Source organism: Equus quagga, chromosome 2 (genome assembly GCF_021613505.1).
Source record: "Equus quagga isolate Etosha38 chromosome 2, UCLA_HA_Equagga_1.0, whole genome shotgun sequence".
Lineage (NCBI taxonomy): Eukaryota > Metazoa > Chordata > Mammalia > Perissodactyla > Equidae > Equus > Equus quagga.
This window is the reverse complement of record NC_060268.1, coordinates 135,926,906-135,950,894: the sequence shown is the minus strand read 5'-3', so window position 1 is coordinate 135,950,894 and position 23,989 is coordinate 135,926,906. Positions and strand designations below refer to the sequence as shown.

General features: G+C 37.9%; 1 protein-coding gene across 3 annotated transcripts in view; it reads right to left on the bottom strand.

The window, feature by feature from the left end:
• Positions 1-23,989, bottom strand: part of SLC16A9 (solute carrier family 16 member 9) — a 57,669-nt gene that overhangs the window by 5,195 nt on the left and 28,485 nt on the right. For all 3 annotated transcript variants that reach the window (XM_046654104.1, XM_046654106.1, XM_046654105.1), the window contains 2 exons: positions 16,163-16,306; positions 2,821-2,916 (listed from right to left, as the gene is read on the bottom strand). In XM_046654104.1, coding sequence (XP_046510060.1) covers positions 2,821-2,916; positions 16,163-16,306 — 240 coding nt within the window. The remainder of the gene's footprint in view (positions 1-2,820; positions 2,917-16,162; positions 16,307-23,989) is intronic.

Below are 23,989 nucleotides of genomic sequence, written 5' to 3'. Positions count from 1 at the left end.
TCGTGAAATATAAGGGAAACATATCAAATCAATTCAACAGAAATTCATTGAACATCTATAATGTGTTAAGCATATGACAGGGCAGCAAAATCAAATTACACATTGAACACTACTTTCCTCAGCCTACATCCCACAAGAACGCAACCACAGCTTAGAAAGATGCAAGAATTCTTTCAGGCAATGAAGAGTAATTTAGAACTTTGTGGTGGAACTGTGTAAACTGTAAAACTATAATGTTTAATCTTCAAGAAGGAAATTCCCATTTAAAAATCATCAATGTAAAGGGAAAAGTGAAATAAAGCACCAATTATGCTTCTATGCATGCCTAAATTATACATTATCACAAAAAGGAAAGATATTAACCGATGTTCAGGGAACCTGAAACAGTGAGAGATACACTCACACTTTGATTAACTCATTAATACTAGGGTCAATAAACTTTTCCCATAAAAGGCCAGACAGTAAATGTGTAAAGTATAGGGGGCCATACAGTCTCTGTCAAAAATGCTCAACTGCCCTTTTCTGCCCTTGAAGCATGAAAGCAGCCAGAGAAAAATCATAAAGGAATGAGCATGGTTGTCTTCCAATACAACTTTATTTATGGACACTGAAATTGGAATTTCACATAACTTTTACATGCCATGAAATATTATTCTTTTGATTTTTTTTAACTATACAAAAATGTAAAAGTCATTCTTACCTCATGAGCTGTCCAAAAACAGACAGGACACCAGATTTGGCCCATGGGCATTAGTTTACCAACCCCTGTTCACCAGGAAGGGAGATCGCTTTCCCAAAACCTTCACTTCGTGTCCATGTTCCTTTCTTTCAACCAAGTCACAATATTTCAAGTATTTTGACTTTTGGTTTCTTTCCAATTTTTTAAAAAATTCTGTGAGTTTTGTTTTGCTTGTCATCTCTTTTTCTGAAGATGGATGCTATAGATTGAATGCTTGTGTCCCCCCAAAATTCATATGCTGAAACCTAACCTCCAAGGTAATGGTATTAGGAAGTGTGGCCGTTGGGAGGGTAGAGCCCTCATGAATGGGATTAGTGCCCATATAAAAGAGAACCCAGAGGGCTCCCACTCCCCTTCCACCATGTGATGACACGGTGAGAAGACAGCAGTCTGCAACCTGAAAGAGGACTCTCACCAGAACCAGACCATGCCAGCACCTTCATCTCACACTTCCAGCCTCCAAAATGGCAAGAAATAAATTTCCGTTATTTACAAGCTCCCTAGACTATGGTTCTTTGTTATAGCAGCCTGAGGTGACTAAGACAGCGGATTAATGTTTCTCTTTAATTTTGCTTCACCCAGCTCCATCTAAGTCGAAACTGAAAACTCATTAATTCTGCCAAATCTTGACTGTCCACAGTCGCTCCATTTCTAATTCGTCCCAAGCCCTTCTGCCCTCTTCTCCAGACTGAGTGGAAAGCTAGAACAGCCCTCTCAGCATACAATGTCCAATATCTTCAGCACCAGCAAATTTGGACATGAAGGAAAATCTAGGTCATAATTATAATGCTTTTAGAGCCCTTACAATATGTCTTAGGCACGCTCTCCTTTAATATTCCCAGTCACCCAATGTGATGAGTACTATTATATCCCATTTTACAGTTCAGAAAACTGAGGCTTAACTTAACAGTTAACAGACCAGTTAAGTAACTTGTCCGTCACTGGACAGCTAGTGAGTGACACAGGCAGGATTCAAAACCAGGTGGTCTGGCGCCAGGGTCTGTGCTCATCACTACAGTATAGCTCCTCTACAGAAAATATAGTGTGGGTACCAACTGCTCTGGATTCCCATCTTCTGCTTTTTCTATTTGTTCTCCAAGTTCTGCCTTAGCCTGTCCTCAGACTCTGACTCTGTCTCCTCCTAGACGACGGTTCACATTTCTCACCTGGTAACGCATCCTTAAACCACCTTGGGTAAATATCCAGCTCAATTTAATTTGATTTGGAATCACTTTCTTGCCACTGGGTTGGCCCCATGAACAAAACATTAGTTTGGATCTTGTTGCCAGATATACTATTGAATTTATTCAGCTTATTTGAAAGCCTGACCTCCCAGGAATACCCACTCATTAACAAGCAGCATATGAAAACTTACAACTTATAGTAAACTTGGCTGCTTTATCCCCTACACAAATCTATAAAACATTGACCACAGAAAACTTTGATAAGTTCCCTAAACAGCCTAGAAAAAAATCCATCTGAAAAGTGAAGCACACTTTAAAATATCAGAGGGAGTCCAGAAGGCTTCTACATTTGCATTTTCCCCCTCAGTGGTCATCCCTTGATTATTAAAGGAATAACAAGGGTAAACAGCCTGTCGTTCGGACACGCACGGCTCAGTGAGATGTATTCATAAATCAGGACTTTAGGAAAACTGTAATTCCACAGTAAATGGAGATGGAGGGACGTCAGCATCAGTCTTTCTGACAGTGGCCTTAAGGATCTCCAGTTTCCTTTCAATTCTCCTATCTTTCTCAGGGATGAGGTGCTTTACTCAAGTGCTCTCTGCTTCTCTTAGCAAGGCTCTCACCAGCACGTGACTCTCATAAGCTTTCTTTTCCTGTTTTATATTGGACATCTAAAGCTCCTGATTTTTCATATACATATCTTAGGGTTTTTTCTAAAGCTACGCTCATATTTACAGTGAAAAATAAAATTTCCTTCTAGGACTAATGTAAAAAAATTGTGCTACCTGAGTGGTAGCTGGGGAGTGGTTGGTTAAACGTGTCCGTGCTTGGTCACTTTTAACTGTGATGAGACGGCTGAATAATGGCAATGCTGCACTTATTTTGAAAACGTACCTGTTGAAATCAGGCCAAGTGCAAGGCCTCGGCGGCTGTCAAAATACTGGCATGTAATGGTCACTGTTGCAGTGTATAATAAACCACATCCGAGACCTAAACATAAGAAGACATTGCATAAATTAAGACAGACTGTATTACTTCAATGCAAAAAAAAAAGTGAGGGGGTGGGGAACAATTAAGAATCTCCAATAGGACATTCTGTTACTGACTGGCTAAAACTCTTCCGAGTGTGGATTCCTAGACTCCTTCGATGTTAGCTGTGTGGCTCCCATGACACATTTGGGCAGCCTCGGTTTTCACTCCACATCCGCCCTAAGGTCAGGGTCAAGTCAAAAAAATAATCCAATTTCTAAAGCATGAATGAATAATGTAAACTTAAATTAAGACATTATGGGGAGATATAGAAAATGGTTAAACCACACACAAAATAGTACAATTTAATCAAACTTGCCCGTTCCATCTCTCTGTCTCTCTTTCAAATCTTGCCCTCCTCTCAGTGTTCATCTTCTCTAAGTCCTCTCAACACTTCTATAAAATCTCCTTCACCATCTCAAGCTCTCTTGCTAGAGTTCGTAGCCTGCACACCCCAGTCTGCAAAGTGAGGGCCCTCGGGCAGGTCCTCTGGGGTTCTCAGATCATCCCTTCAGAGTAAAATGTATATTTGTAGGTTTTCATCTTTTAGAGATGCAATCTACCCTATTTAGGATCAAAATGTCTTGATGTCTTTAGTTGAAAATATATTCACAAAAAAAGGAAGTAAACACACTAAAATATTAACAGTTGTTAAATTTAAGTGGTGAGCAGATGGTAGTTTGCCATACTATTCTCTGCTTTTCTGTAAATTTGAAATTCTTTTATAGTTAAGAAAATATCTTACACCTAAATTTCCCTTTCTTGAGACCCAAGGACAATATTTATCTCCAGATTGTCTCCAAGACTCTTGTTTGTAAGCTTAATCTTTTCCTCCCTATTAAGTACCTGATAACCCCAGTTTATTTTTCATAAAATTTTCCTCTGGCTTCAAACTCATAACTTTTTGCTTTTCTTCTGCAGCATCATCTGTCCTTGAGGGTGACTCTACAAACAACACATAAGCCATCATCTAAAAACTGACTTTTAACCATGGCTTATTAGGTGAGTTATTAAGATCATTTTCATTACTTTCAATTGCACCTGGACTATGATTAGAAAGAACACATGACTTAACAAATATACTGTATAAACATTTTAAGAAATTAGTGCTTAAAACCACCCAGGACTCAGATGATCATCTGTGATTGCCGAAAAAGTCTTCTTAAAGAAATGAGATAGATTAAAAAAATTAAACTCTAAATAAACCTTTTAAAATAAAGCACTCTTTTGTATGATTTAAGGGAAAAAATGCTATCTCATTAACTAAAATATGAGTTGGGTTGATTTATACGGTTGTCATGACTACATGCCATAGAATACTTCAATGAAATAGGACTTGTTACTGAACAATCAATTTTCTGAAGCCAAAAACGTCACCCGTAAGTAAGACTTTATTTCAGAAAGCCTTTGGAGGAGGAAGGAATTTACTTTTCTGTGATTTGGTTGTCAGGGCTCTGTCAAACATTAAGCAGTAGAGACAAGAAAAAAAGACATTTCTGATTACTAAATGCCAATGCCAGAAAAGTTGAAACAGCAACTTTTAAACTTTTAACCTTCGACTAAAAAGAAAGAAGGTTTTAAAAATTATTTCAGACCCAGGAGTTTCAGATAAGATTGTCTCACTTTTTTTTTCTAATGTAGCAGAAATCTGAAATGCCTTTCCTTTAAACTTTTTAAAAAGCAGAAGGTGGCATGATGCCTTCCCACATCTGTATCAGGATGACCTTAAAGCAGTTATTAAAGGGACGGTCCTCAAGAGCTTTCATGGAGATTGTGAGGACAAAACTATTTTCATAATAATACTAATATGTTCTCTGCTTTTTTCACTGTGTTCACATTTATGCTGATAGTGAAAAGAGTTGGTGAGTAAACCTGCAAAAGTCTTTGCACAATTCAAGGTATTGATCCCAAACTTTACGCCTTATGTGCTTCAATACCACTCCCTCACAGTAAAAACAAGCAGGCGAAGTCTTTTTAAATGCTTCCTCTAAATTATGACAACTGTGGGTTGCAAGGAAAAGTACTTATGCGATTGTTTTATTAGCCAGCTACACTCGTCCATTTTTCATGTAATCTTGTTTGTATTTGAAAGAATGTCTGACAGACAAACTATGGTTACTCAGACTTGGGTATGTGGCAGACATTTTCTTGAAAATAAAACTATCAAGGGAAATAACTGACAGTAATATTTTCCAATGATGAAATTCGAGCTTTCTAGCAAAAATTAGAATTTTGGAAACTTGAATCCATCACTGTGAACTTGACAACTTCCCAAAACATAAAGATTTTCTGAAAAGCCTGTTGGGGATACTAATAAAAGTGATCTTTTAGATAGATAATGAAATGTGTCAACATTTTTGAGTTCTTGCTCAAAACAACTCAGCGACCATTATTTTTCAAATAACCAATTCATGATGTTACAAAATCAGGCTTGAATGCAGATCTATTCAAAGTACAGAATAAACAAGTAGATTTAATATAACAGAGTACAAAAAGTGTACTGATGTGGTATCAAGTTCCATACTGCAATTAACCTTTGGAAAACTATCACTTACTGAGTTTCAGTACAGTATCGAAGAAGAATATCTACAATTACCTGAAAAAGCTATTTAAAAATCCTCCCTTTTGTAACTACATCTTTGTGTGAGACCAGATTTTCTTCATACTCTTCAATCAGAAAAACATATTGCAAGAGATTGAGTACAGGGCAGATATGAGAATCCAGATGTCTTCTATGAAGCCTGACATTGAAGAGATTTGCAGAAATGCAAAACAATGCCTCTCTTCTCACTAAATTTTGTTTTGTTTTGGGAAACAGAGCTTCTTTTTGATAAGTATGTTATTTATGTTAACATGTACTGGGTTTGTTATTGTTATCTTTAAATTAATTACTAAACAAACAATTTTTAATTTCTCAGCTTTTTTTTTTTTTTTCCTGAGGAAGATTAGCCCTGAGCTATCATCTGCTGCCAATCCTTCTCTTTTTGCTGAGGAAGACTGGCCCTGAGCTAACATCCGTGCCCATCTTCCTCTACTTCATATGTGGGATGCCTACCACAGCATGGCTTGCCAAGCGGTGCCATGTTGGCACCTGGGATCCGAACGGGTGAACCCCAGGCCACCAAAGCGGAACGTGTGAACTTAACTGCTGCACCACCGGCCAGCCCCTCTCAGCTTTTAATACAGTAAATTTTAACAGAATAAATATCTCTAAGTATAATCCATATAATTAAAATCTCCTTGGGGTCCTAAATAAGAGAGTGTAAATGGCTCCAAGACTATAAAGTTTAGAAACCACTGCCTTAAAACAATGCTTAGTCTTCAATCATTTTTTTGTTCATTCGCTTGTTTAATTCATTTTTTTTTTGAGGTAGCACTGGTTTATAACATGATATAAATTTCAAGTGTGCATCAGTATATTTCGACTTCTGTATAGACTATATTGTGTTCACCATCAAAAGTCTAGTTTTCATCCATTACCATACACATGTGCCCTTATACCCCTTTCACCCGCTCCACTCTCCCCTTCCCCTCTGGTAACCACTAATCTGTTCTCTGTATCTATGTGCTCGTTTGTTGTTGTTTTTTCATCTTCCACATATGAATGACATCATATGGTAGTTGGCTTTCTCCATCTGACTTATTTCACTTAGCATAATACCCTCGAGGTCTGTCCATGTTGTCGCAAATGGTAAGATTTCATCTTTTTTCATGACTGAGTAGTATCCCATTGTTTATATACACTGTGTCTTCTTTATCCATCCATCCATTGATGGGCACTTAGATTGTTTCCAATTCTTGGCTATTGTGCTGCAGTGAACATAAGGGCACATATATCTTTTCAAATTAGTGTTTCCATGTTCTTTGGATAAATACCCCAAAGTGGAACTACTCGATCATGTGGTAGTTCTCTTTTTAATTTTTTGAGAAATCTCCATACTGTTTTTCATAGTGGCTGTACTAGTTTATGTTCCCACCAGCAGTGTACAAGGGTTCCCTTTTCTCCACATCCTCTCCAACACTTGGTATTTCCTGTCTTTTTAATAATAGCCAGTCTCATGGGCATGAGATGATATCTCGTTGTGGTTTGGGTTTGCGTTTCCCTAATAATAAGTGATGTTGAACATCTTTTTATGTGCCTGTTGGCCGTCTGTATATCTTCTTTGGAAAAATGTCTGTTCAGATTCTCTGCCCATTTTTTAATTGGGTTGTTTTTCTGTTATTGAGTTGTATGAGTTCCTTATATATTTTGGATATTAACCCCTTATAAGATATATGATTTGCAAATATCCTCTCCCAATTGGTAGGTTGTCTTTTCATTTTGTTGATGGTTTCCTTTGCCATGCAGCAGCTTTTTAGTCTGACGTAGTTCCATTTATTTATTTTTTTCTTTTGTTTCCCTTGCCTGAGGAAACATGATATTCAAAAAGATACTTCTAAGACAGATGTGAAAGAGTGCACTGCCTATGTTTTCTTATAGGAGTTTTATGGTTTCAGGTCTTACATTTCAGTCTTTGATCTATTTTGAGTTAACTTTTGTGTATGGTATAAGATAATAGTCTACTTTCATTATTTTCTATGTGGCTGTCCAGTTTTCCCAACACCAATTATTGAAGAGACTTTCCTTTCTCCATTTTATGTTCTTGGCTGTTCTATCAAAAATTAGCGAGACCAGACCAGTGGCGTAGTAGTTAAGTTCACATGCTCTGCTTCGGCAGTTTGGGGTTCCTGGGGTTCCCTGGTTTGGATCCTGGGCACAGACCTACACACAGCTCATCAAGCCATGCTGTGGCAGGATCCTACATAGAAGAAGTAGAAGGACCTACAAGTAGGATATGTAACTATGTAGTGGGGCTGTGGGTAGGAAAACAAAAAAGAGGAAGATTCGAAACAGATTTTAGCTCAGGGCCAATCTTCCTCACATAAAGGCATATCTTTAAAAAAAGAAAAGAAAAGAGAATTAGCTGTCCTCAGATGCATGGGTTTATTTCTGGGCTTTCAATGCTGTTCCATTGATCTGTGTGCTTTTCTGTCAGTATCATGCTGTTTTGATTACTACAGCTTTGTAGTAATTTCTAATCAGGGAGTGTGATACCCCCAGCTTTGTTCATTTTTCCTCAGGATTCCTTTAGCTATTCTGGGTCTTTTGTCATTCCATATAAATTTTAGGATTCCTTGTTCTATTTCCATGAAAAATGTCATCGGGATTTTGATAGGGATTGCATTGAATCTGTAGATTGCTTTAGGAAGTATGGCCACTTTACATTAATTCTTCCAATCCATGAACACGGAATATCTTTCCATTTCTTTGCGTCTTCTTCGATTTCTTTCAACGTTTTATAGTTTTCAGTGTACAGGTCTTTTACCTCTTTGGTTAAATTTATTTCTAGGCATTTTATTCTTTTTGTTGTGATGGTAAATGAGATTGTATTCTTGATTTCTCTTTCTGCTATTACCTTGTCAGCATGTAGAAATGTAACTGATTTTTTTGGTGATTTTGTACCCTGCAACATCACTATATTCTTTTTTTATTTTTAATAGGTTTTTGGTGGACTCTTTAGAGTTTTCTTTATATAAAATCATGTCATCTGTAAAGAGTGACAGTTTTACTTCTTTCTTTCCAATTTGGATCCTTTTTATTTCCCTTTTCTCACCAAAGTGCTCTGGCTAGGACTTCCAACACTATGTTGAATAAGAGTGGTGAAAGTGGGCATCCTTGTCCTGTTCTTGTTCTTAGAGGGATAGCTTTTGGATTTTCACCATTGAGTATGATCTTAGCTGTGGCTTTGTCACATATGGCTTTTATTGTGTCGAGGTACTCTCCTTCTAAACCCATTTTATTCAGAGTTTTTGTCATAAATGGATGCTGAATCTTGTCAAATGCTTTCTCTGCATCCATTGAGGTGACCATGTGATTTTTACTCTTCATTTTGTTAATTTGGTAATGTGGTATATTACATTGATTGATTTGCAGATGTTGAAACATCACTGCATCCATGGAATAAATCCCATTTGATCATGGAGTAGGATTCTTTTAATGTATTGCTGTATTCGATTTACTAATATTTTGTTGAGGATTTTTGCGTCACTGTTCATCAGTGATATCGGCCTGTAATTTTCTTTTTTTGTGCTGCTTGGAAAGCACTGCCTTAAAGCATTCCTTGGTCTCCAATCATTTTTTATAAGACTCTTGCCAGTGAAAAAATTCTGAGCATCAGCCTCCAGTATACGCATAAAAATTTTTCAGCTAAATGCCTGTACTACTAACAATTCAAAGCATAAACATTAGTAAAATATAATTGTTTCACTTTACTTACATAGGTGAAAACTAAATATATTTACATGTTCTAACACTTCCTTCTCACACCTTATGTTCCATTTCACACACCTCTGAGTGAGACCACAACTTCAGAGGCCTCTTTTCCCTCATCTCCTCACATTAAACCAGGCGTCATGGTCTTTATCACACCCACTGCCTAAATTATCAACAACTCTTTCTCTCTGAACTGCCACTGGCTCAATTCACCTCCTCATCTTTTTTGATCTGAACTATGGCCTCCTAACTGCTATCTCAGCCTTGAGTACTTTTTCCACCAATCTATCTTCTAACCTACTCTCATACAATTCTCATCATGTCATACTCCTGCCATAAAATCTGTATAAAACCCTTTATCATCCAACCTCTGTTACACACCATGCTTTGACATATCTGCAACTCCCCACATGACCTGTGCATTCCTTAAACAAATATCTATGAAAACACAGCTGATATCCATTGTATCTCACGCCTCTGAGCACTGGAGTTCCTTGAATGCCCTCCTCCCACAACCCTCACTCCCCCTTCCAACCGGTGCCCACCTGACCACATCCTACCAGTCCTTCTAGACTCAACTCAAGCAGAAAAACGTACATGAAGCCTCCTTTAGCATCCCTCTGCCCTACACATACACACTACACTAGCACTAAACCTTGGTTTCATTCTATTATTGCACTGATTTTGTTGTGTTACCAGTTAAATATTTATAAGTCTATTTCCCGAACTAGACAGTGAGCTATCTGAGGGCAGGCTGTGTTTATTCATCTGAGTATCCTAGTTCCAAGTCTGAGCCTGGCACGGAGGGAGCGTTTTTAAAAAGTCTGTTGAATGAACCTCCCCACAGAAGTTATTCTACTATTTTTCCCCATAAATCTCATTTGAGTTCCCCAATTTTAAGTCACAGTGGATAATGTCAACCATCTCCCTCTATTTTTACTCCAGCTGTCATTCTTTCTCAACAAACACGCACAACATCTGTATGTACGCATGTCTGAGTGCATATATATATTTTATAATATATTTATGTCTGCTTTCCAATTAAGTCATGTCGATGTTTTTACTTAGGCCAGAAATTTTATCTTAGCTTGAAAAATATTCAAGATTTTTTTATTTCACTAAATTTATGCAATAGGATAGTATCATTAGAAATACAGAATTAAAATTACACTGTTTGAAAAAAGATAGACTTAATTTACAACTTTTATGCTTTACAGGGTGATGCTTTGGGCAAATAACACTAAACTGCCTCATTTCCTCATTTTTCTCAATCCTTATCTATAAACTAAAAAACACCTAGATCAATTAAACTGATAAGAGAGTTATAAGGAGAAAATATAACTGAAGTAAAACACTCTAATGTTATAAAATGCTTCTAATTCAGAATACATAAAAGCAAGCATCTCTAAGGAACTAGCATATGAATAAAATTATGCAAAATGGAATTTTGATTTTTTAAGAGGCACAAGCAATAAAACATTTGAAATCATGTACATATTTTGAAAAATGTCTATGAATTACTTTTAAATATCCTTTCATTATATACATATATTTGTGTGTAACTTAACAGACATCTATCAAGCCCCTACATTTATATATGGAAATTTCCCCCTGCGGTATAATTTTTATGAAAAGAAACATTTTAGTAACGGTGCATTCTAATGTGGCAGTGTTAAAAAGTGATAAGGCCAAAGCTACAGAATCCAGACTCCATGTGTGGGGTAGAGGTTACGGGGAGTGACCAGGACTTCTCTGGTTTGGCCACTAGAAGTCTCATTATCCTGGAAAACCCCTTAGTCTTGGGCAAACCAAGAGAGTTGGCCACTGTGGGGCAAACTGTCTCTTAGTCATTTAGGAGAATTCCCCTTCTGTACATTTTGAAACAAGCCTTTAGCAACCTCTTAGAACAGCTGAGCCAATATGATTAATTATCTTGACCAAAGGTTAGGATACACAATCATATATAGTATTCCAGAAATATCTACTTCTAGAAATGAAACTGTGAGAATATAACTTAGGATGCTGAAAAAGATAAATAAGCTCAAAGTATCCAAATGCAGGTACTGTATATGTTTCTAGCCTAAAACATCTGTATGGAAAGTTAAAAAGTTCAAGCAATTGGCTAGTTTTTTGATTGACATGGCTCTAAACTTCAAATGCTTAGCATGAGTACCCTGAACATGACATCGACTGGTTAAGAGCACAGGCCTGGGATCAGGCAGGAGTGGACCCAAATCCCAACTCTATCACTTACTGGCTGTGTGACTTTAGGAATTTGCAAGTTTACTTAAACTCTCTAATTCTTAGTCTCCTTATCTTTACAACAGTTTCACAAGATAGTTGTAAAGCTTAAGAGACATAAAAAATGTAAAAAATTTAGTATCTGTGCCTGGAATATAATAAGTACTAAAAAATAGCCAATATATTGGTATACTTTTCACTTTTCACCTGTTATGGTATTATGTAGCTATAGCCTCAGACTAATTAGAAAATCATAGTTCCTTATTACACTTGAATATCCATGAGAGACAAAAGACTATCTTTAATGGTATAACCATTAAAAAAAAAAAAAAAGGCTTATAAAACTGTAACTGCTAAAATGAATATACAGGAAATGACCTTTATCTCACTTGCTGTAATTAGAATAGAATGAGATTGTCTGTGAACGTGATTTACCCCCTCCCCCAGCTCAATGGACTATGCAGAGATTACCAAGAAAATGAAGGAAAAGAAATTGAATTTTTCCAAAAATCAAGAAGAGAATATTAAGAAAACAGTAATCAAGTAGCTAAATAACAACATATCCTGAAGAAAAGAGAATACAAGAAATTGATTTTGAGTTGTGCTTTTCAGAAAAGCTCAGAGAAATGATTGGGAAGAAGCTTGAGCAATTCACTAAGGGCATATTTCTTGCACCCCCTATTCCCACCCCACCCCCAGTCTCCCACCACACTTTCTCCTTCCTGATTTAGTAAAGTTATTGAGAAAATAGGAGCCTGAATTACCAGGTTTGGCAATATGGCTTATAATCACTTGAAAACTGGCAAGCTGCCATTTTATTCTAGCTACAAAAGCTGAACAAAATAACATCATATTTTCAAGATTACATTTTTAAAAATATTGATTCAATGGTAAAACAGAATTATGCCAGTTAACACACTTCAGTATTCTTTTGGTGTTTTATATTCTAAACATACTATATAACTTTAATTTCTTTTTCTATATTATTTAATCTGTTATACAAATATTTCTGATTCAACAGAGCTTCTTTAGTAGCAAACAACTGCTGCTGTGGTCTTGAATTGAGAGGTCAGAAAGGAATTTAAGGAGAAGGGAACAAATATGTATGAAACACCTCTGTGTGCTTCTCTATATACATGATCTCACGAATAGTCACAATATCTCTGTGAAGTTATATTAGCCCCATTTCATAAAAAATAAATAAAAATAGAAGCTCAGAGAGGTTGAATAATTTTCCAAGGTCACAAAACTAATAATAATGGTTATGCTAGCTAATATTTATTGCATTATCTCATCGATCCACAAAACCCTATAAAGTAGATGCTATTATTACGCTCAGTTTAAAAAATGAGAAAAAAAGAAGTTAATAACTTGTTGAGAGTCACATGGCTGGCAAGTGGATAAGATAAGGTTAACCCACATGGTCTGACCCCAGAGCCTGCCTATCAGTGCTTGCTCCTTCCTGTGTCATACTGTCTATCTTAAGAGACCATCTGGTTCATTCCAGACAAATGAAAGTGCTTAGGAATACAGTTCTGCACAGAACTGGCGCTCAATGAATGTTATCGTTAGACCAAATCTTTCTTTTTTTTCCTAGGAAACTCATAATACAGAAAGGAGAATGAGTTTAGACTGTGTAATAATTTCCTGTACTTCCTTTTTAACTGGATACTCTACCTCAAATAGTGACAGAATGAAAGTGTCATTGTTCATTAATGTCCCACTTATTTATCCCACAAATATCCTATGAGCCCATACTATGAGCCTACTGATGAAATAAAACCACAAAGAAGTCAACGATGGTAATAAATGTTAATAATCTGCTAACAAGGAGAGGTTCACAGAGCCCCAATAATTACTAGAGTGAGTGATATGTTTACTAAGAATTTTTTAATTACTGAAATTAAAATTTTAAAAGTTATCTAAAATTATTGAAAAAATTTTAAAATCATTTAAAAATTATTGAAGTTAAAATTAAATGATTTTTTATAATTGAAATCCAACTCAACTCTTTTATTTATTTTATTTATATTTTTCTTGACTTTATTTGGCCCTTACAAGACCTATATGAGGTAGGTTTCTTAGTCTGCCTTCATAGATGGGGGGACAGTCATTCACGGAGAGCAAGGGGCTTGCTCTAGCTCACAGAACCTGTGTCTCTTGACCCGAAGCCCAGCGCTCTCTCGTGAGCTAACAATTTCCTTCTAGCCACGGGGATTCAGAACCCATTGCCAACTCAGAGTTGTACAGTACAGTCTTCAGATCTGAGTCTGTTTTCTGACCCAGAATCCATTAACTGAAGGAGAGGCCAGGATTCCAGAAGGAAGGACACTGCAACAAACACTGAAAATATATAGATAATGATATCCTGAATCTTTCCCCAAAGAGAACTATGGCCACTTACTTAGGTAACTGTACACTAGAGAAAGTGGGATAACTTTTGAGCATTGTTGGACATAGGCTATGAGTTGGCATTATTAACTAAGGGTTAATACCCCTGAGAGTGGGGTAGTATGGGCGCCAAGTAACATATGTGATCATGGCCCAGGTCTGGCTCACAGTGGGTCCACTGAGTCCACACACCCATCCTACAGTCATTTCCCCAGGTCCTGATTTTTAATTGGAGCATATGTACATGGTAGTTGACATAACCCCTTACATTGTTTCTTGGCCAGTGGAGTAAGAGTTACCATAGTGGGGAAAGCCAGCTGTAACAACACCACCACCAGCAGCCAAAAGAGTAAATCAAGATCAACATCAAATCCTATCTAATTAATTGAATATCATGGATTCACCGGGAAAGGGGAACCGGGTTAGCTATCAAAAGGTTCCAACAACATGAGCCAAATCCAAATGAGTTTCACAGGCTGGTAAAGTTCTCTCTATTGCCACAGAAATTCTGAAATTTAGTTATGGAAGTTAGTTAATTTTGTCTTTTTCTTTCTATATATCCTTAGATATTCTTCCAACACAATCAAATGTATATATATCTTAAACAATGCAAGCTAGTGTTTTTCTTTTTAAAAATTCATTTTCATCTATAGTTACTGCAAATGCTATGATATCACTCACTTTTCATCAATTATTAAGTCAGTGACAACTTTGCATATGTACTCAGAAAGGCTATACACCTTAACCTTGAAAGCATGTGTAGCAGGAAAACCCCATGGAATTTTAAACGGTTAGTCCAGAGTTTTGGGGAAAATGCCCAAATCATACCAATGGCATAATGATTCAATTTTCTATTAAAAAGGGGTTTGTCCTAAAAGGAATAATCCAACGTTCATGTATAAACACAGATATCCATATTTTTATTTTTATGATTTTAGACAAGAATGCAGAATGATTATTCAATGAAGACCCTCAAATTTTACACCAGAGATTAATATATTTGTACACACAGGTTCAAACTGTATTAAGCACCATAAGGAATATAAAATATCAAACATAATACTACCTGTTCTCAAAGAACTAACAAGTGGCCTGTTTATTTAGATTAAGATCTGAGTAGTATTTGGATATGTAGTTAAATTTAAAATAAACTTTAAGAGTTCTAAAAGCACTAAAAATAATTACAAAAATGTAAAAGAAGTCAGGATCTGGTGTCAGACTGAGTGGATTCAACCCCAAGTCTCCCAGCTATGGGGCTTTAGTTAGTAATTTCAGTTCGCTGAGCTTTACTTTCCCTCTCTGTAAAATAGGTTCATGTGAAGATTAAACAAGGCCATATAAAGCACAGAGCCTAGAACATAGTAAGTACTCAATAAATATTAGCCGCTATTATATCTAATGCTTATTATCAGGGAAATATTCCCAAGTGAAAAAGAGGAATCTTGGTAGTCAACAAAACTAAGTTCTTTCAGAAAATGAGAAGAAACTTTGAAGGCTGGAGTCATCTTGTTCAAATTCCCTCTCAACAGCTCCCAGGAATAATGAGTCTGGTGACGTGTTAACATTGACTTCAATTAACACAATACATCACAAAAGCGGCCCATCCCCTGGGTCCCTGTGTCCTATCTCCCTCTCCCACCAAACAACTGTCAGCGCCCTCAGGCCCTGAGCCCTCTACTCTTTCCTCTCCTGTAAGCAAGATCGTTATCAACCATCCCCGCCCTACCCCACTAGTTTTCTTCACTCCTGCCTTATTTTTTAAAAAGTAATAATAATTACATGTTTTAAAATCTAGTTTTTACTTCTGCTGTGACTTTGTGATTGGGGCCCTGGTGACAGATGCTGTGGAACAGCAGGATGTTTAGAACACAAAGAGCTCAAGAGAGCCCCGCTTAACCACCCAATATGAAAGGGACCACTTCCTAAGTCAGTGAGAAGTGACAGATGTCAGGGACATCTAACTTTCACGCTCCTCCCTCTCTTCCTTTTCTGCGTACTAGAGCAAGTGCTGAAGTGAAAAACCTTCCTGCGTCTTGCAAGAAAACATAATGTGCTTTGTCAAAACACGTTTATCCTTCCAAATATTTTGATTCACTGGGCGGACATTTTACAAAAGCAACAATTTTTGGTGAAGTGGTCATTGAAAGTAAATTATTACTGAGGATTTTCACTCCTTATGTTAACTGAATAACAAACCTAACACTGGTAAAATGATGTTTAACTCTCAAAGCTTGGAAAAGTTACGGTGACCAGGTTTCTTACCTACAACAATGCCATAGGAAAAAAACAGAAAGTAGATATTGGGAGCAAAACTGCTCAACATTAGGCCTCCGGCCACCATGAAGCCACTGAAGATCGTCACAGGTCTTGCTCCAAAAGATGAGACACAGAGGCTGCAGACGGGACCTAAAATAATAAATGAAATCTTTGCTTACTTAACAGTAACCTCCTTTCCACAATCACATTATCTATCCATCCCAACATAAGTTTAAAATGAGTCTTTCCATCATAAAATAACAACAATAGTTATAAACATGTACTGTGTATTTCCTAAGTGCTGGACCCTATGTAAGAGAGTCACATAAACAATCTCATTTCATTTTAATCTCACTACATTCCTGGGAAGCAGATACTATTGTTAGCCTCATTTGTTTGATAAGGAAATTAAAGTCTCAGGATGGTAAGGTGACATAGTTGAGAAATTGGGGTTCTGGAGTCAAACTTTATTCAAATTCAAGCTCTACTACTTGCTAGCTGTTGGATCTCAGGCAACTTATTTGATTGCTCTGTGCCTTCCTTTCCTCATCTGTAAATTGGAATAATAATAGTTCTTATTATTAGTGTAATAAGATAGTGTATAATAGGGTAACTGTGAGGACAAATGAGAGTACAGATGGAAAGCTGATCACAAGGCCTGGCACAAGTAAATGCCCAGTCAATGCTTGCCTGCTCTTCAGCGATGGCAGTGGCAGCAACAGCCAGCATCAGCACAGTAACAGAGGAAGAAGTAAACACCCACCGTCTTAGCCATCACACTACTCTGAGGATTTCTGTCTCCTGCATGTTCCATGCATCTTTCCTACCCAGGGCTCCTTTCCACCACAAGGCCAGTCATATAATTGATGATGAAAATAAACTTGATGATTGACTGAATACAACCAATAGCTACCCTATAGAGGGATGGGGGGTTGGAGGATGAGGTGGTTACTCCTTGTCTAAAGAATATTCTGGCAGGCGAGGCCAATGCCTCCACTCTATCCACCCAGGCATGAGTCTACCAGTACCACTGTCCTACATTCCATGTGTAACCTGGAATTTTGAGGAGGAAGTGCACTGTTGACCAACAGGCAAGGGTGACCATGAGCCAGACCTGCTCTACGTATAACTGGGCAACTGCTCATGTAATAGGATTAAGTGATAATGAAATTCTTTCCCATGAGCACTGTACCCAGAAAGTACCTAAGACAACAGAGCTTAGGATATTAGAAATAAAAGGACATTAAGGGTAAACCCAATAGCCTCATTGACACGGAAGGAAACAAGCTCAGAGAGGTTGTCCAAGCCCACTGTAGAAGAAATAGGACAACATTCAAAAGCAAAGAGAAACACACCTTAATTGAGTTGACAACAACCTTTCGAGGTAGATATTATTATCCCCAATTTTTAAAAAGTACACTCACCAGGATGGCTAAAGACAGACAATAATAAGCTTTAGCAAGGATGTGGAGCAATCGGAATGCTCATAAACTGCTGATATTATCTCCTAAAGCTGAACATAACACACTGTATAATCTGGAAATTTCACTTCTATGTATACACCCAATAGAAACACCTACACCAAAAATCATACACATAAATGTTCATAGCAGAACTATTCATAGTAGCCAAAACCCGGAAACCCAGATGTTCATCAGCAGTAGAATGTATAAGTAAATTCTGACATATTCATACAATGGGCTATTGTAGGGCAATAAAAATGAATGGTCTACAACCACAAATAGCAATGCAGATGCATCTCACAAACATATGAGGAGTGAAAGACACCCAGCGCAAAAAAGTACACATTGCACAATTCCAATTATAAAAAAAAAAAAAATACAAAAACAGGCAAAATTAATCTAAAGTTAGAAGTCAGGATAGTGGTTATCTTTGGCAGAGGACAGGGAATTATAACCAGAAGGGAGCAGAGCCCAACTTCCAGGATACTGTTAATGTTCTGTTTCTTGATGTGAATGTGCTCATTACATGGGTGTGTTCAGTTTGTAAAAAATTCAACGAGCTACATGCTCATGATGTGTACACTTTTCTGTATATATCTTTTACTCTGATAAAAAAAAAATGTAAATAACCTCAAACAGAAATGGTGTAATCCATCCACAGTCTCATTGTTAGTAAGTGGCACAGCCAGGATCCAATGACCTCAAGCCCAACACTCTTGCCAATACCAGAGAATCGCTGACGCGCATCTTTAAGACCAGGTCACGACAGTCATCCCACATTCCTCTCTGTTCATGAATTGGCCCCTGCCATTTCAGGTCTTACCCTGTGAGCCAGTACAGAAGAGCAGACTGATAGAGTAATATGACAAACAGAGGGGAATATTCTGTGCCAGTGTTTTAAAAAGAAAATCCATTGGAAAGCCCAAACTTATCATCTAATAGTTGAGTTGTCTGTATAACCAATGAGAAATACTAAGATATTTCAAAAATAGAAATGATTTTAAGAGTCAAATTTCGTAAACGGATGTCTGACATCATAAAGGCATGACTCCTCTCTGTTGTTTACCAAACTGATGACATTGCGAGTCAGTGTTTACAAATTTAATAAGCACAATGGAATTGCAACACAGAGATTATTACTGGTACACTTGAAAAGTCCCACGCTTCATCCTCAAAGGAGGACTATTTAAATCTAGGCTGCTGGATGCACGTTAACTCCACAAGGCAACCTAGAGTTTAGGAAGCTGGGGGTGGGATGAAGGGTAACAATTCTCATAGCATGTACAACTAAAACCACTATTTTATAAAATATATAATATCATTATCAATTATGTGATAAATTTTTAAACCATTTTTGCCTAATACATGATTCTTTGAAAAAAAATTAAGCTTAAGGAAGAAACAAGCAGTAATTCTTTGACAGATGAAAACAACAAATTGAAAACTGTTTTTTAAAAGTTCTCTGCTTTCACACTGCCATCTGCTGCTTACTTAGAGAAAAATATCTTGATGTCAGAGGTCAAAAACAACGAATTTTAGAGCTGAAAGAGGCTTGGGAAATGGTCCAAAAACCTCATTTTAAAAATGATGAAACTGCAACTCAGAAAGATCATGTGATTTGACCACGAATCCATCGCTAACCAATGACAGAGCTAAGGCCAGAGTCAGCCCAGCATTGTCCTCAACTGAGAAGAATTTCAATCAATACCTCAATCTTCTTCTAGAAATAAAAACACTAGTAAAGAACATCAATGTCCTTTTGTTAATATCTTACAGCTTAAGTAGTTGTGTGAATTTATGGCAGATGAAAACATAACACTTACGCTCATTTTGGTATTTAAAAGTTTAGAGCAAATGATTTTATTCCCATCCTCAGAACCAGGGTATTTCCAGATTCTATTTACACAGATTTAAACCACAACTGCCCCGTATTTCATCAGTAACAGTTAAGGCAGACTGCAACTGGAAGTGACCATTAAGTCCCATCTGAAAACATGACACATTTCCACGTTTAGCTCTTTGTAATAACAGGCAAGGTCTCTAGAATGATAGACCGCAGGTTACTCCTCTGCACGCAGCTAGTTTCAACTCAAGAGATTAATTAAATCAAAGGACTACTCTCAGGGGAGATTTCTTATGATGCTTCAGGTCTTTCACTTTGCAGAAGGGACCCTTGGAACAAAAGTTAGTTCACATAACATGAACCAGTGATTTCACACCCTGGGACCTGAAAATTTTAGAAAAAACATAAGGAAGAGGCTTCATCATCTGGTTGACAATGTTTTATTTTAGCAAGCATACACATTTTTTAAATGTAATAAACCATCTAATATTGCTGCCTTTTCATTAAAAAAGGAGTATTTTAACAAGGAAATAGTGAGAAGGATGTAATTTCAGAATAAAGTGAGAGACTGTAAGAAGATAGTGGGAACCTTACACACACTTACATAGACTCATACACACGGAGACACCTCATAGTACATATCATTGCCTTTATATTCACGTCACTTTCAGTGAAAATTTTTCTTGAACTTCTAGTCGTATGTGTATTGGTGTTTAGGAGCCATTATTACTATCAATACCTTCTGTACAGGAGATTGATCTTGACCAGGGGGTGGGTGGGGGGTGGGGGGGTTGAACTGAAAATCCTGGGCTGAATTGTTAAATAGCAGAGCTGGCAGTCAGCACAGAGGAACTGCCTAAGGATGGCAGATGGTGATGTGGGGCCCTAAGAGGTGAGCAGCTCTATCCTTCCCAGGGTGTATGCAGGGCTCTTAAAAGATATTCTACCCTCCTGCACAGTGGCCTGGCAACATTTTAGGCACAATGCTGACACAATGCTGACGCGTTCACTTGAAAAAGGTAAGAATCTACATAAATTAGGGAGTAATCCTATAAACCAAAGTGAGGAGTGAAGAAAAAAAGAAGGATAAGGCTAGTATTTTGAGCATTTCAACCTCTTAAATACAAATAAACACAAAAATATAAAATAACGTATTCGCCATCTATACATCAGACTCATTGGATGTAATTTTCAACCAATGAGGGAAATGAAAATGAGGGAAATGAAAATGAAAACTCTAGCTGAAAAAGTGTTTTGTTATGATCATGGGTCAATTAGAAAATGAGAAGAATGAATTGCTCTAAGGAAGTCAGAAAGATCCACAAGTGATGAAACTGTTTCCTTCAGCCTTCAGAGCAATTTGGGAAGAAACAACAGAGTTAAATGTTTGCTGGCTGTTAAAATAAGCACGGAGGAGGAATGCACTTCTTAAAATCAAAAATCACATTAGTAACATTATATTTAGGTCTGCATTAATCAGGCAAAATAGTAGATATTTGATCATTGTCCTTCCCTCACTATTTCCTAAGCATTCACTAGAGCAGTGCTGCACAGCAGAAATAGAAGGAGTCACATATGGAATTTTAAACTTTCTAGTAGTTACATTCGAATAATAAAAAGAGGTAAAATTAATTTTAATAATACATTAAATATTACTTAATGTTAACAAACAAATTTAACCGTAATACAACCTAATACATCAAAAACATTATCATTTCAACATTTCAATATCATTCATGGGATACTTCACATTCCTTTCTTTTGTACTGTCTCTGAAATCCAGGGTGTATTTGTTACACTTATTGCACATCTCAGCTTGAACTAGCCACATTTCGAGGGCTCAGTAGCCACCTGTAGCTAGTCTACTGTACTGGACAGCACAGCACTGGAGTCTCATATCCTGGTAGAAGAGGAACAGAGAAGACCACACACAATACAGGACCTAGACCAGAAGGCAAAACCAACACACAACAAAACCCAAGGCCACAGGTAATAAGCACCAAAAGAAAGGTTCAGATGGTGTGTTTGGGGATTTCGGAGAAGGGACAGCACCATGGGCCAAGGAACTGAGCTTTGAACCAGGCCACGAGTGTTACCACACCAGGTTCGTTTTGGCCCGCTGCTGGGAAAGCCAAACACCAACATGATGAGATTGCAGCAGAGAGAGAGTTTAATCACAAGGCAGCCATGTGAAGAAGCGAGAGCATAGGTCTCAAATCCACTTCCCCAAAAATAGGGACTCAGGGTATTTATGGGATGGGGGGCAAGGTGGTCTGAAATGGGGAGATAGGTGATTGGAGGTGAGGAGAGGTGAGGTAATTGATGATGCGTGCAAGCATAGTCAGACTCCATGCCTCTTCATAGGACACATGCTCACAAAATGGTGGCGTGAGCATGATCTGAGGGTGGAGTTTTTAGGCTCTTGACATCAAAAAGTCACCTATCAGACATCTGTGCAGGCCCAGCTGATGAGATGGTGGTCTCAAGCGACCTGGAGTGGACAGAGCGGTTCTAATTCCTGAAAAGTAGCTCAAACACCCATTACCATGGCCAGGCTCCAGGAAGATGTTATCTATAGGAGCCTAGTGAGAGTCAGGCAGCATATTGCCTAAACAGCACAGTTAACAATGGGCGGGTTAAACAGCTAAAAGCTATAATCAGTAATTGCCAAAAGGTAAAAAACCTTAGTTCCTAGCTACTTAACCATCAATGGCTAACTGCCAGTTTCATGAGTATGGTAAGTCGACAAAATAGATGAAAATACATTCTGAATGGATGGAACAGAAACATAACATGTTTTTCCAGTTTGAAATTATTATAAGATAGCTTTGGGAAACAAATTATTCCCTTTGGGAGATAAATCAACTAGTTTCAGAGAGTCCCGAAAGTGGTAGGATGGACAGGCCTACAGCATCGAAGGCGTGTCAGTAGGCTGAGGGTCCAGTAGAAATAAAATACAGCAGTCACCAGGTTGTGTGCCTGCAGGACAGCAAGGACTTCCTAACAGTAGACTGACTGGGCCCATGAGTGTCCTACCCCTCCACCTACAATGCAGAGAGCCTAGCAAACAAGCAGCTTCCTTACTCCTTGCTCCCGCTGAGACCTAGAATTTCAAGTTCATCTCCCAAAGGAAGAGAAAGGCACTAATGAACTGTACCACTCAAATCCTTGATCTCCTGTATATTGACTGTCTTGCTTGTTGGTTGGTTTGGTGATATACAGAGACAGTGGAAAGCTTAATCAAAATCCGTAGTTATTCTTACCAATCCTGGAACCACCTAGCACATTGAGAACTGGCCAGTGTAACAGAATCCTTGTAGGAGGCAGAAATTCAGTCCTGCTTGAAGAAGTTAACAGTGCTTGGGGGTAAAATCGTACAGATATGCTCAAACCCAGCTCTGCTAGCACTCACAACTCACTCAGCAGGCTGGGTTGGCTATACTGACTCTATTAAACTGAGCATAGTTACTGACTCATGATCAATTTGAAGACCTTAGCAAGAATTAAGGACAAAAACGTGGGGGGGGGACTGTTAAATCCGCTTTGAGTACAAAACTACAGAACAAAAGATCTCCATGCTGTTTCAGCAACGCTGTTGTTTGAAAAGTGGCCCTACCCTTCTCCTTGAATTTGATGAATGACAAATGCCATCTAACCAAAGAGTGCTTTAGCTCATTTTAAAACAACACAAGGCCATGATAGGCCTCTCTTGTAGTTACTTTCCATTCCTTCTGTATCCAGAAGAAGATATATATTAAGAGTTTGAACGTGAGGAACAGGCTGATGCGACTGTGGAACTGGCCAGACAAGTACAATATCCACAGGGCACGCTGTCAAGAAAGGGCAGGTTGGAACTCTCTAGCACAGGCCTACACTATAGCCCACAGGTCGAATTTCTTCTGGGAAAGTTCATTTCTGCTCTTAAAGAGACTGAATCAGGTCTACCCAGATTATCTAGGATAATCTCCCTTACTTAAATCAACTGACTATGGACTTTCAGCACATCTATAAAATACCTTCACAGCAACATCTACACTAGTGTTTGAATAACTGGGGAATATAGCCCAGTCAAGCTGACATTGACCATCACATCTCCCAACACACTCCCTCCTTCTCCAGCCAAATTTACTCTACCAAACCTGTCATCTGCCGTGCAGACTCCAGGCCTTTGCATACAAACACTTCGCATGGTCTCCCCTCTCCCTGCCCATCCACCTTGCACAGCCCATCCTCCCATCCGGCCCACTTCACAGGCATCTCTATAAAACTCCAGAGATTGTCTTGCCCTTGCTATTCTCCTTGGGTTTGTGAAGTCTCAGATTATCAGTAAACTTTTTTTTTCTGTCTCTTCCCTGAGACTACAAATTCCTTATAAGCACAGGTGATGTCTTCTATCTTAGCACCCCTACTACAGAGGAGAGGAGCCTCTATGGATGTATGTAATGATAGCGAGCTCATTCACAAAGCATAACCCAGGCAGGCAGAATCCTTGATACTCAGCTTTATTCATGCCAAGGATCATCTAGA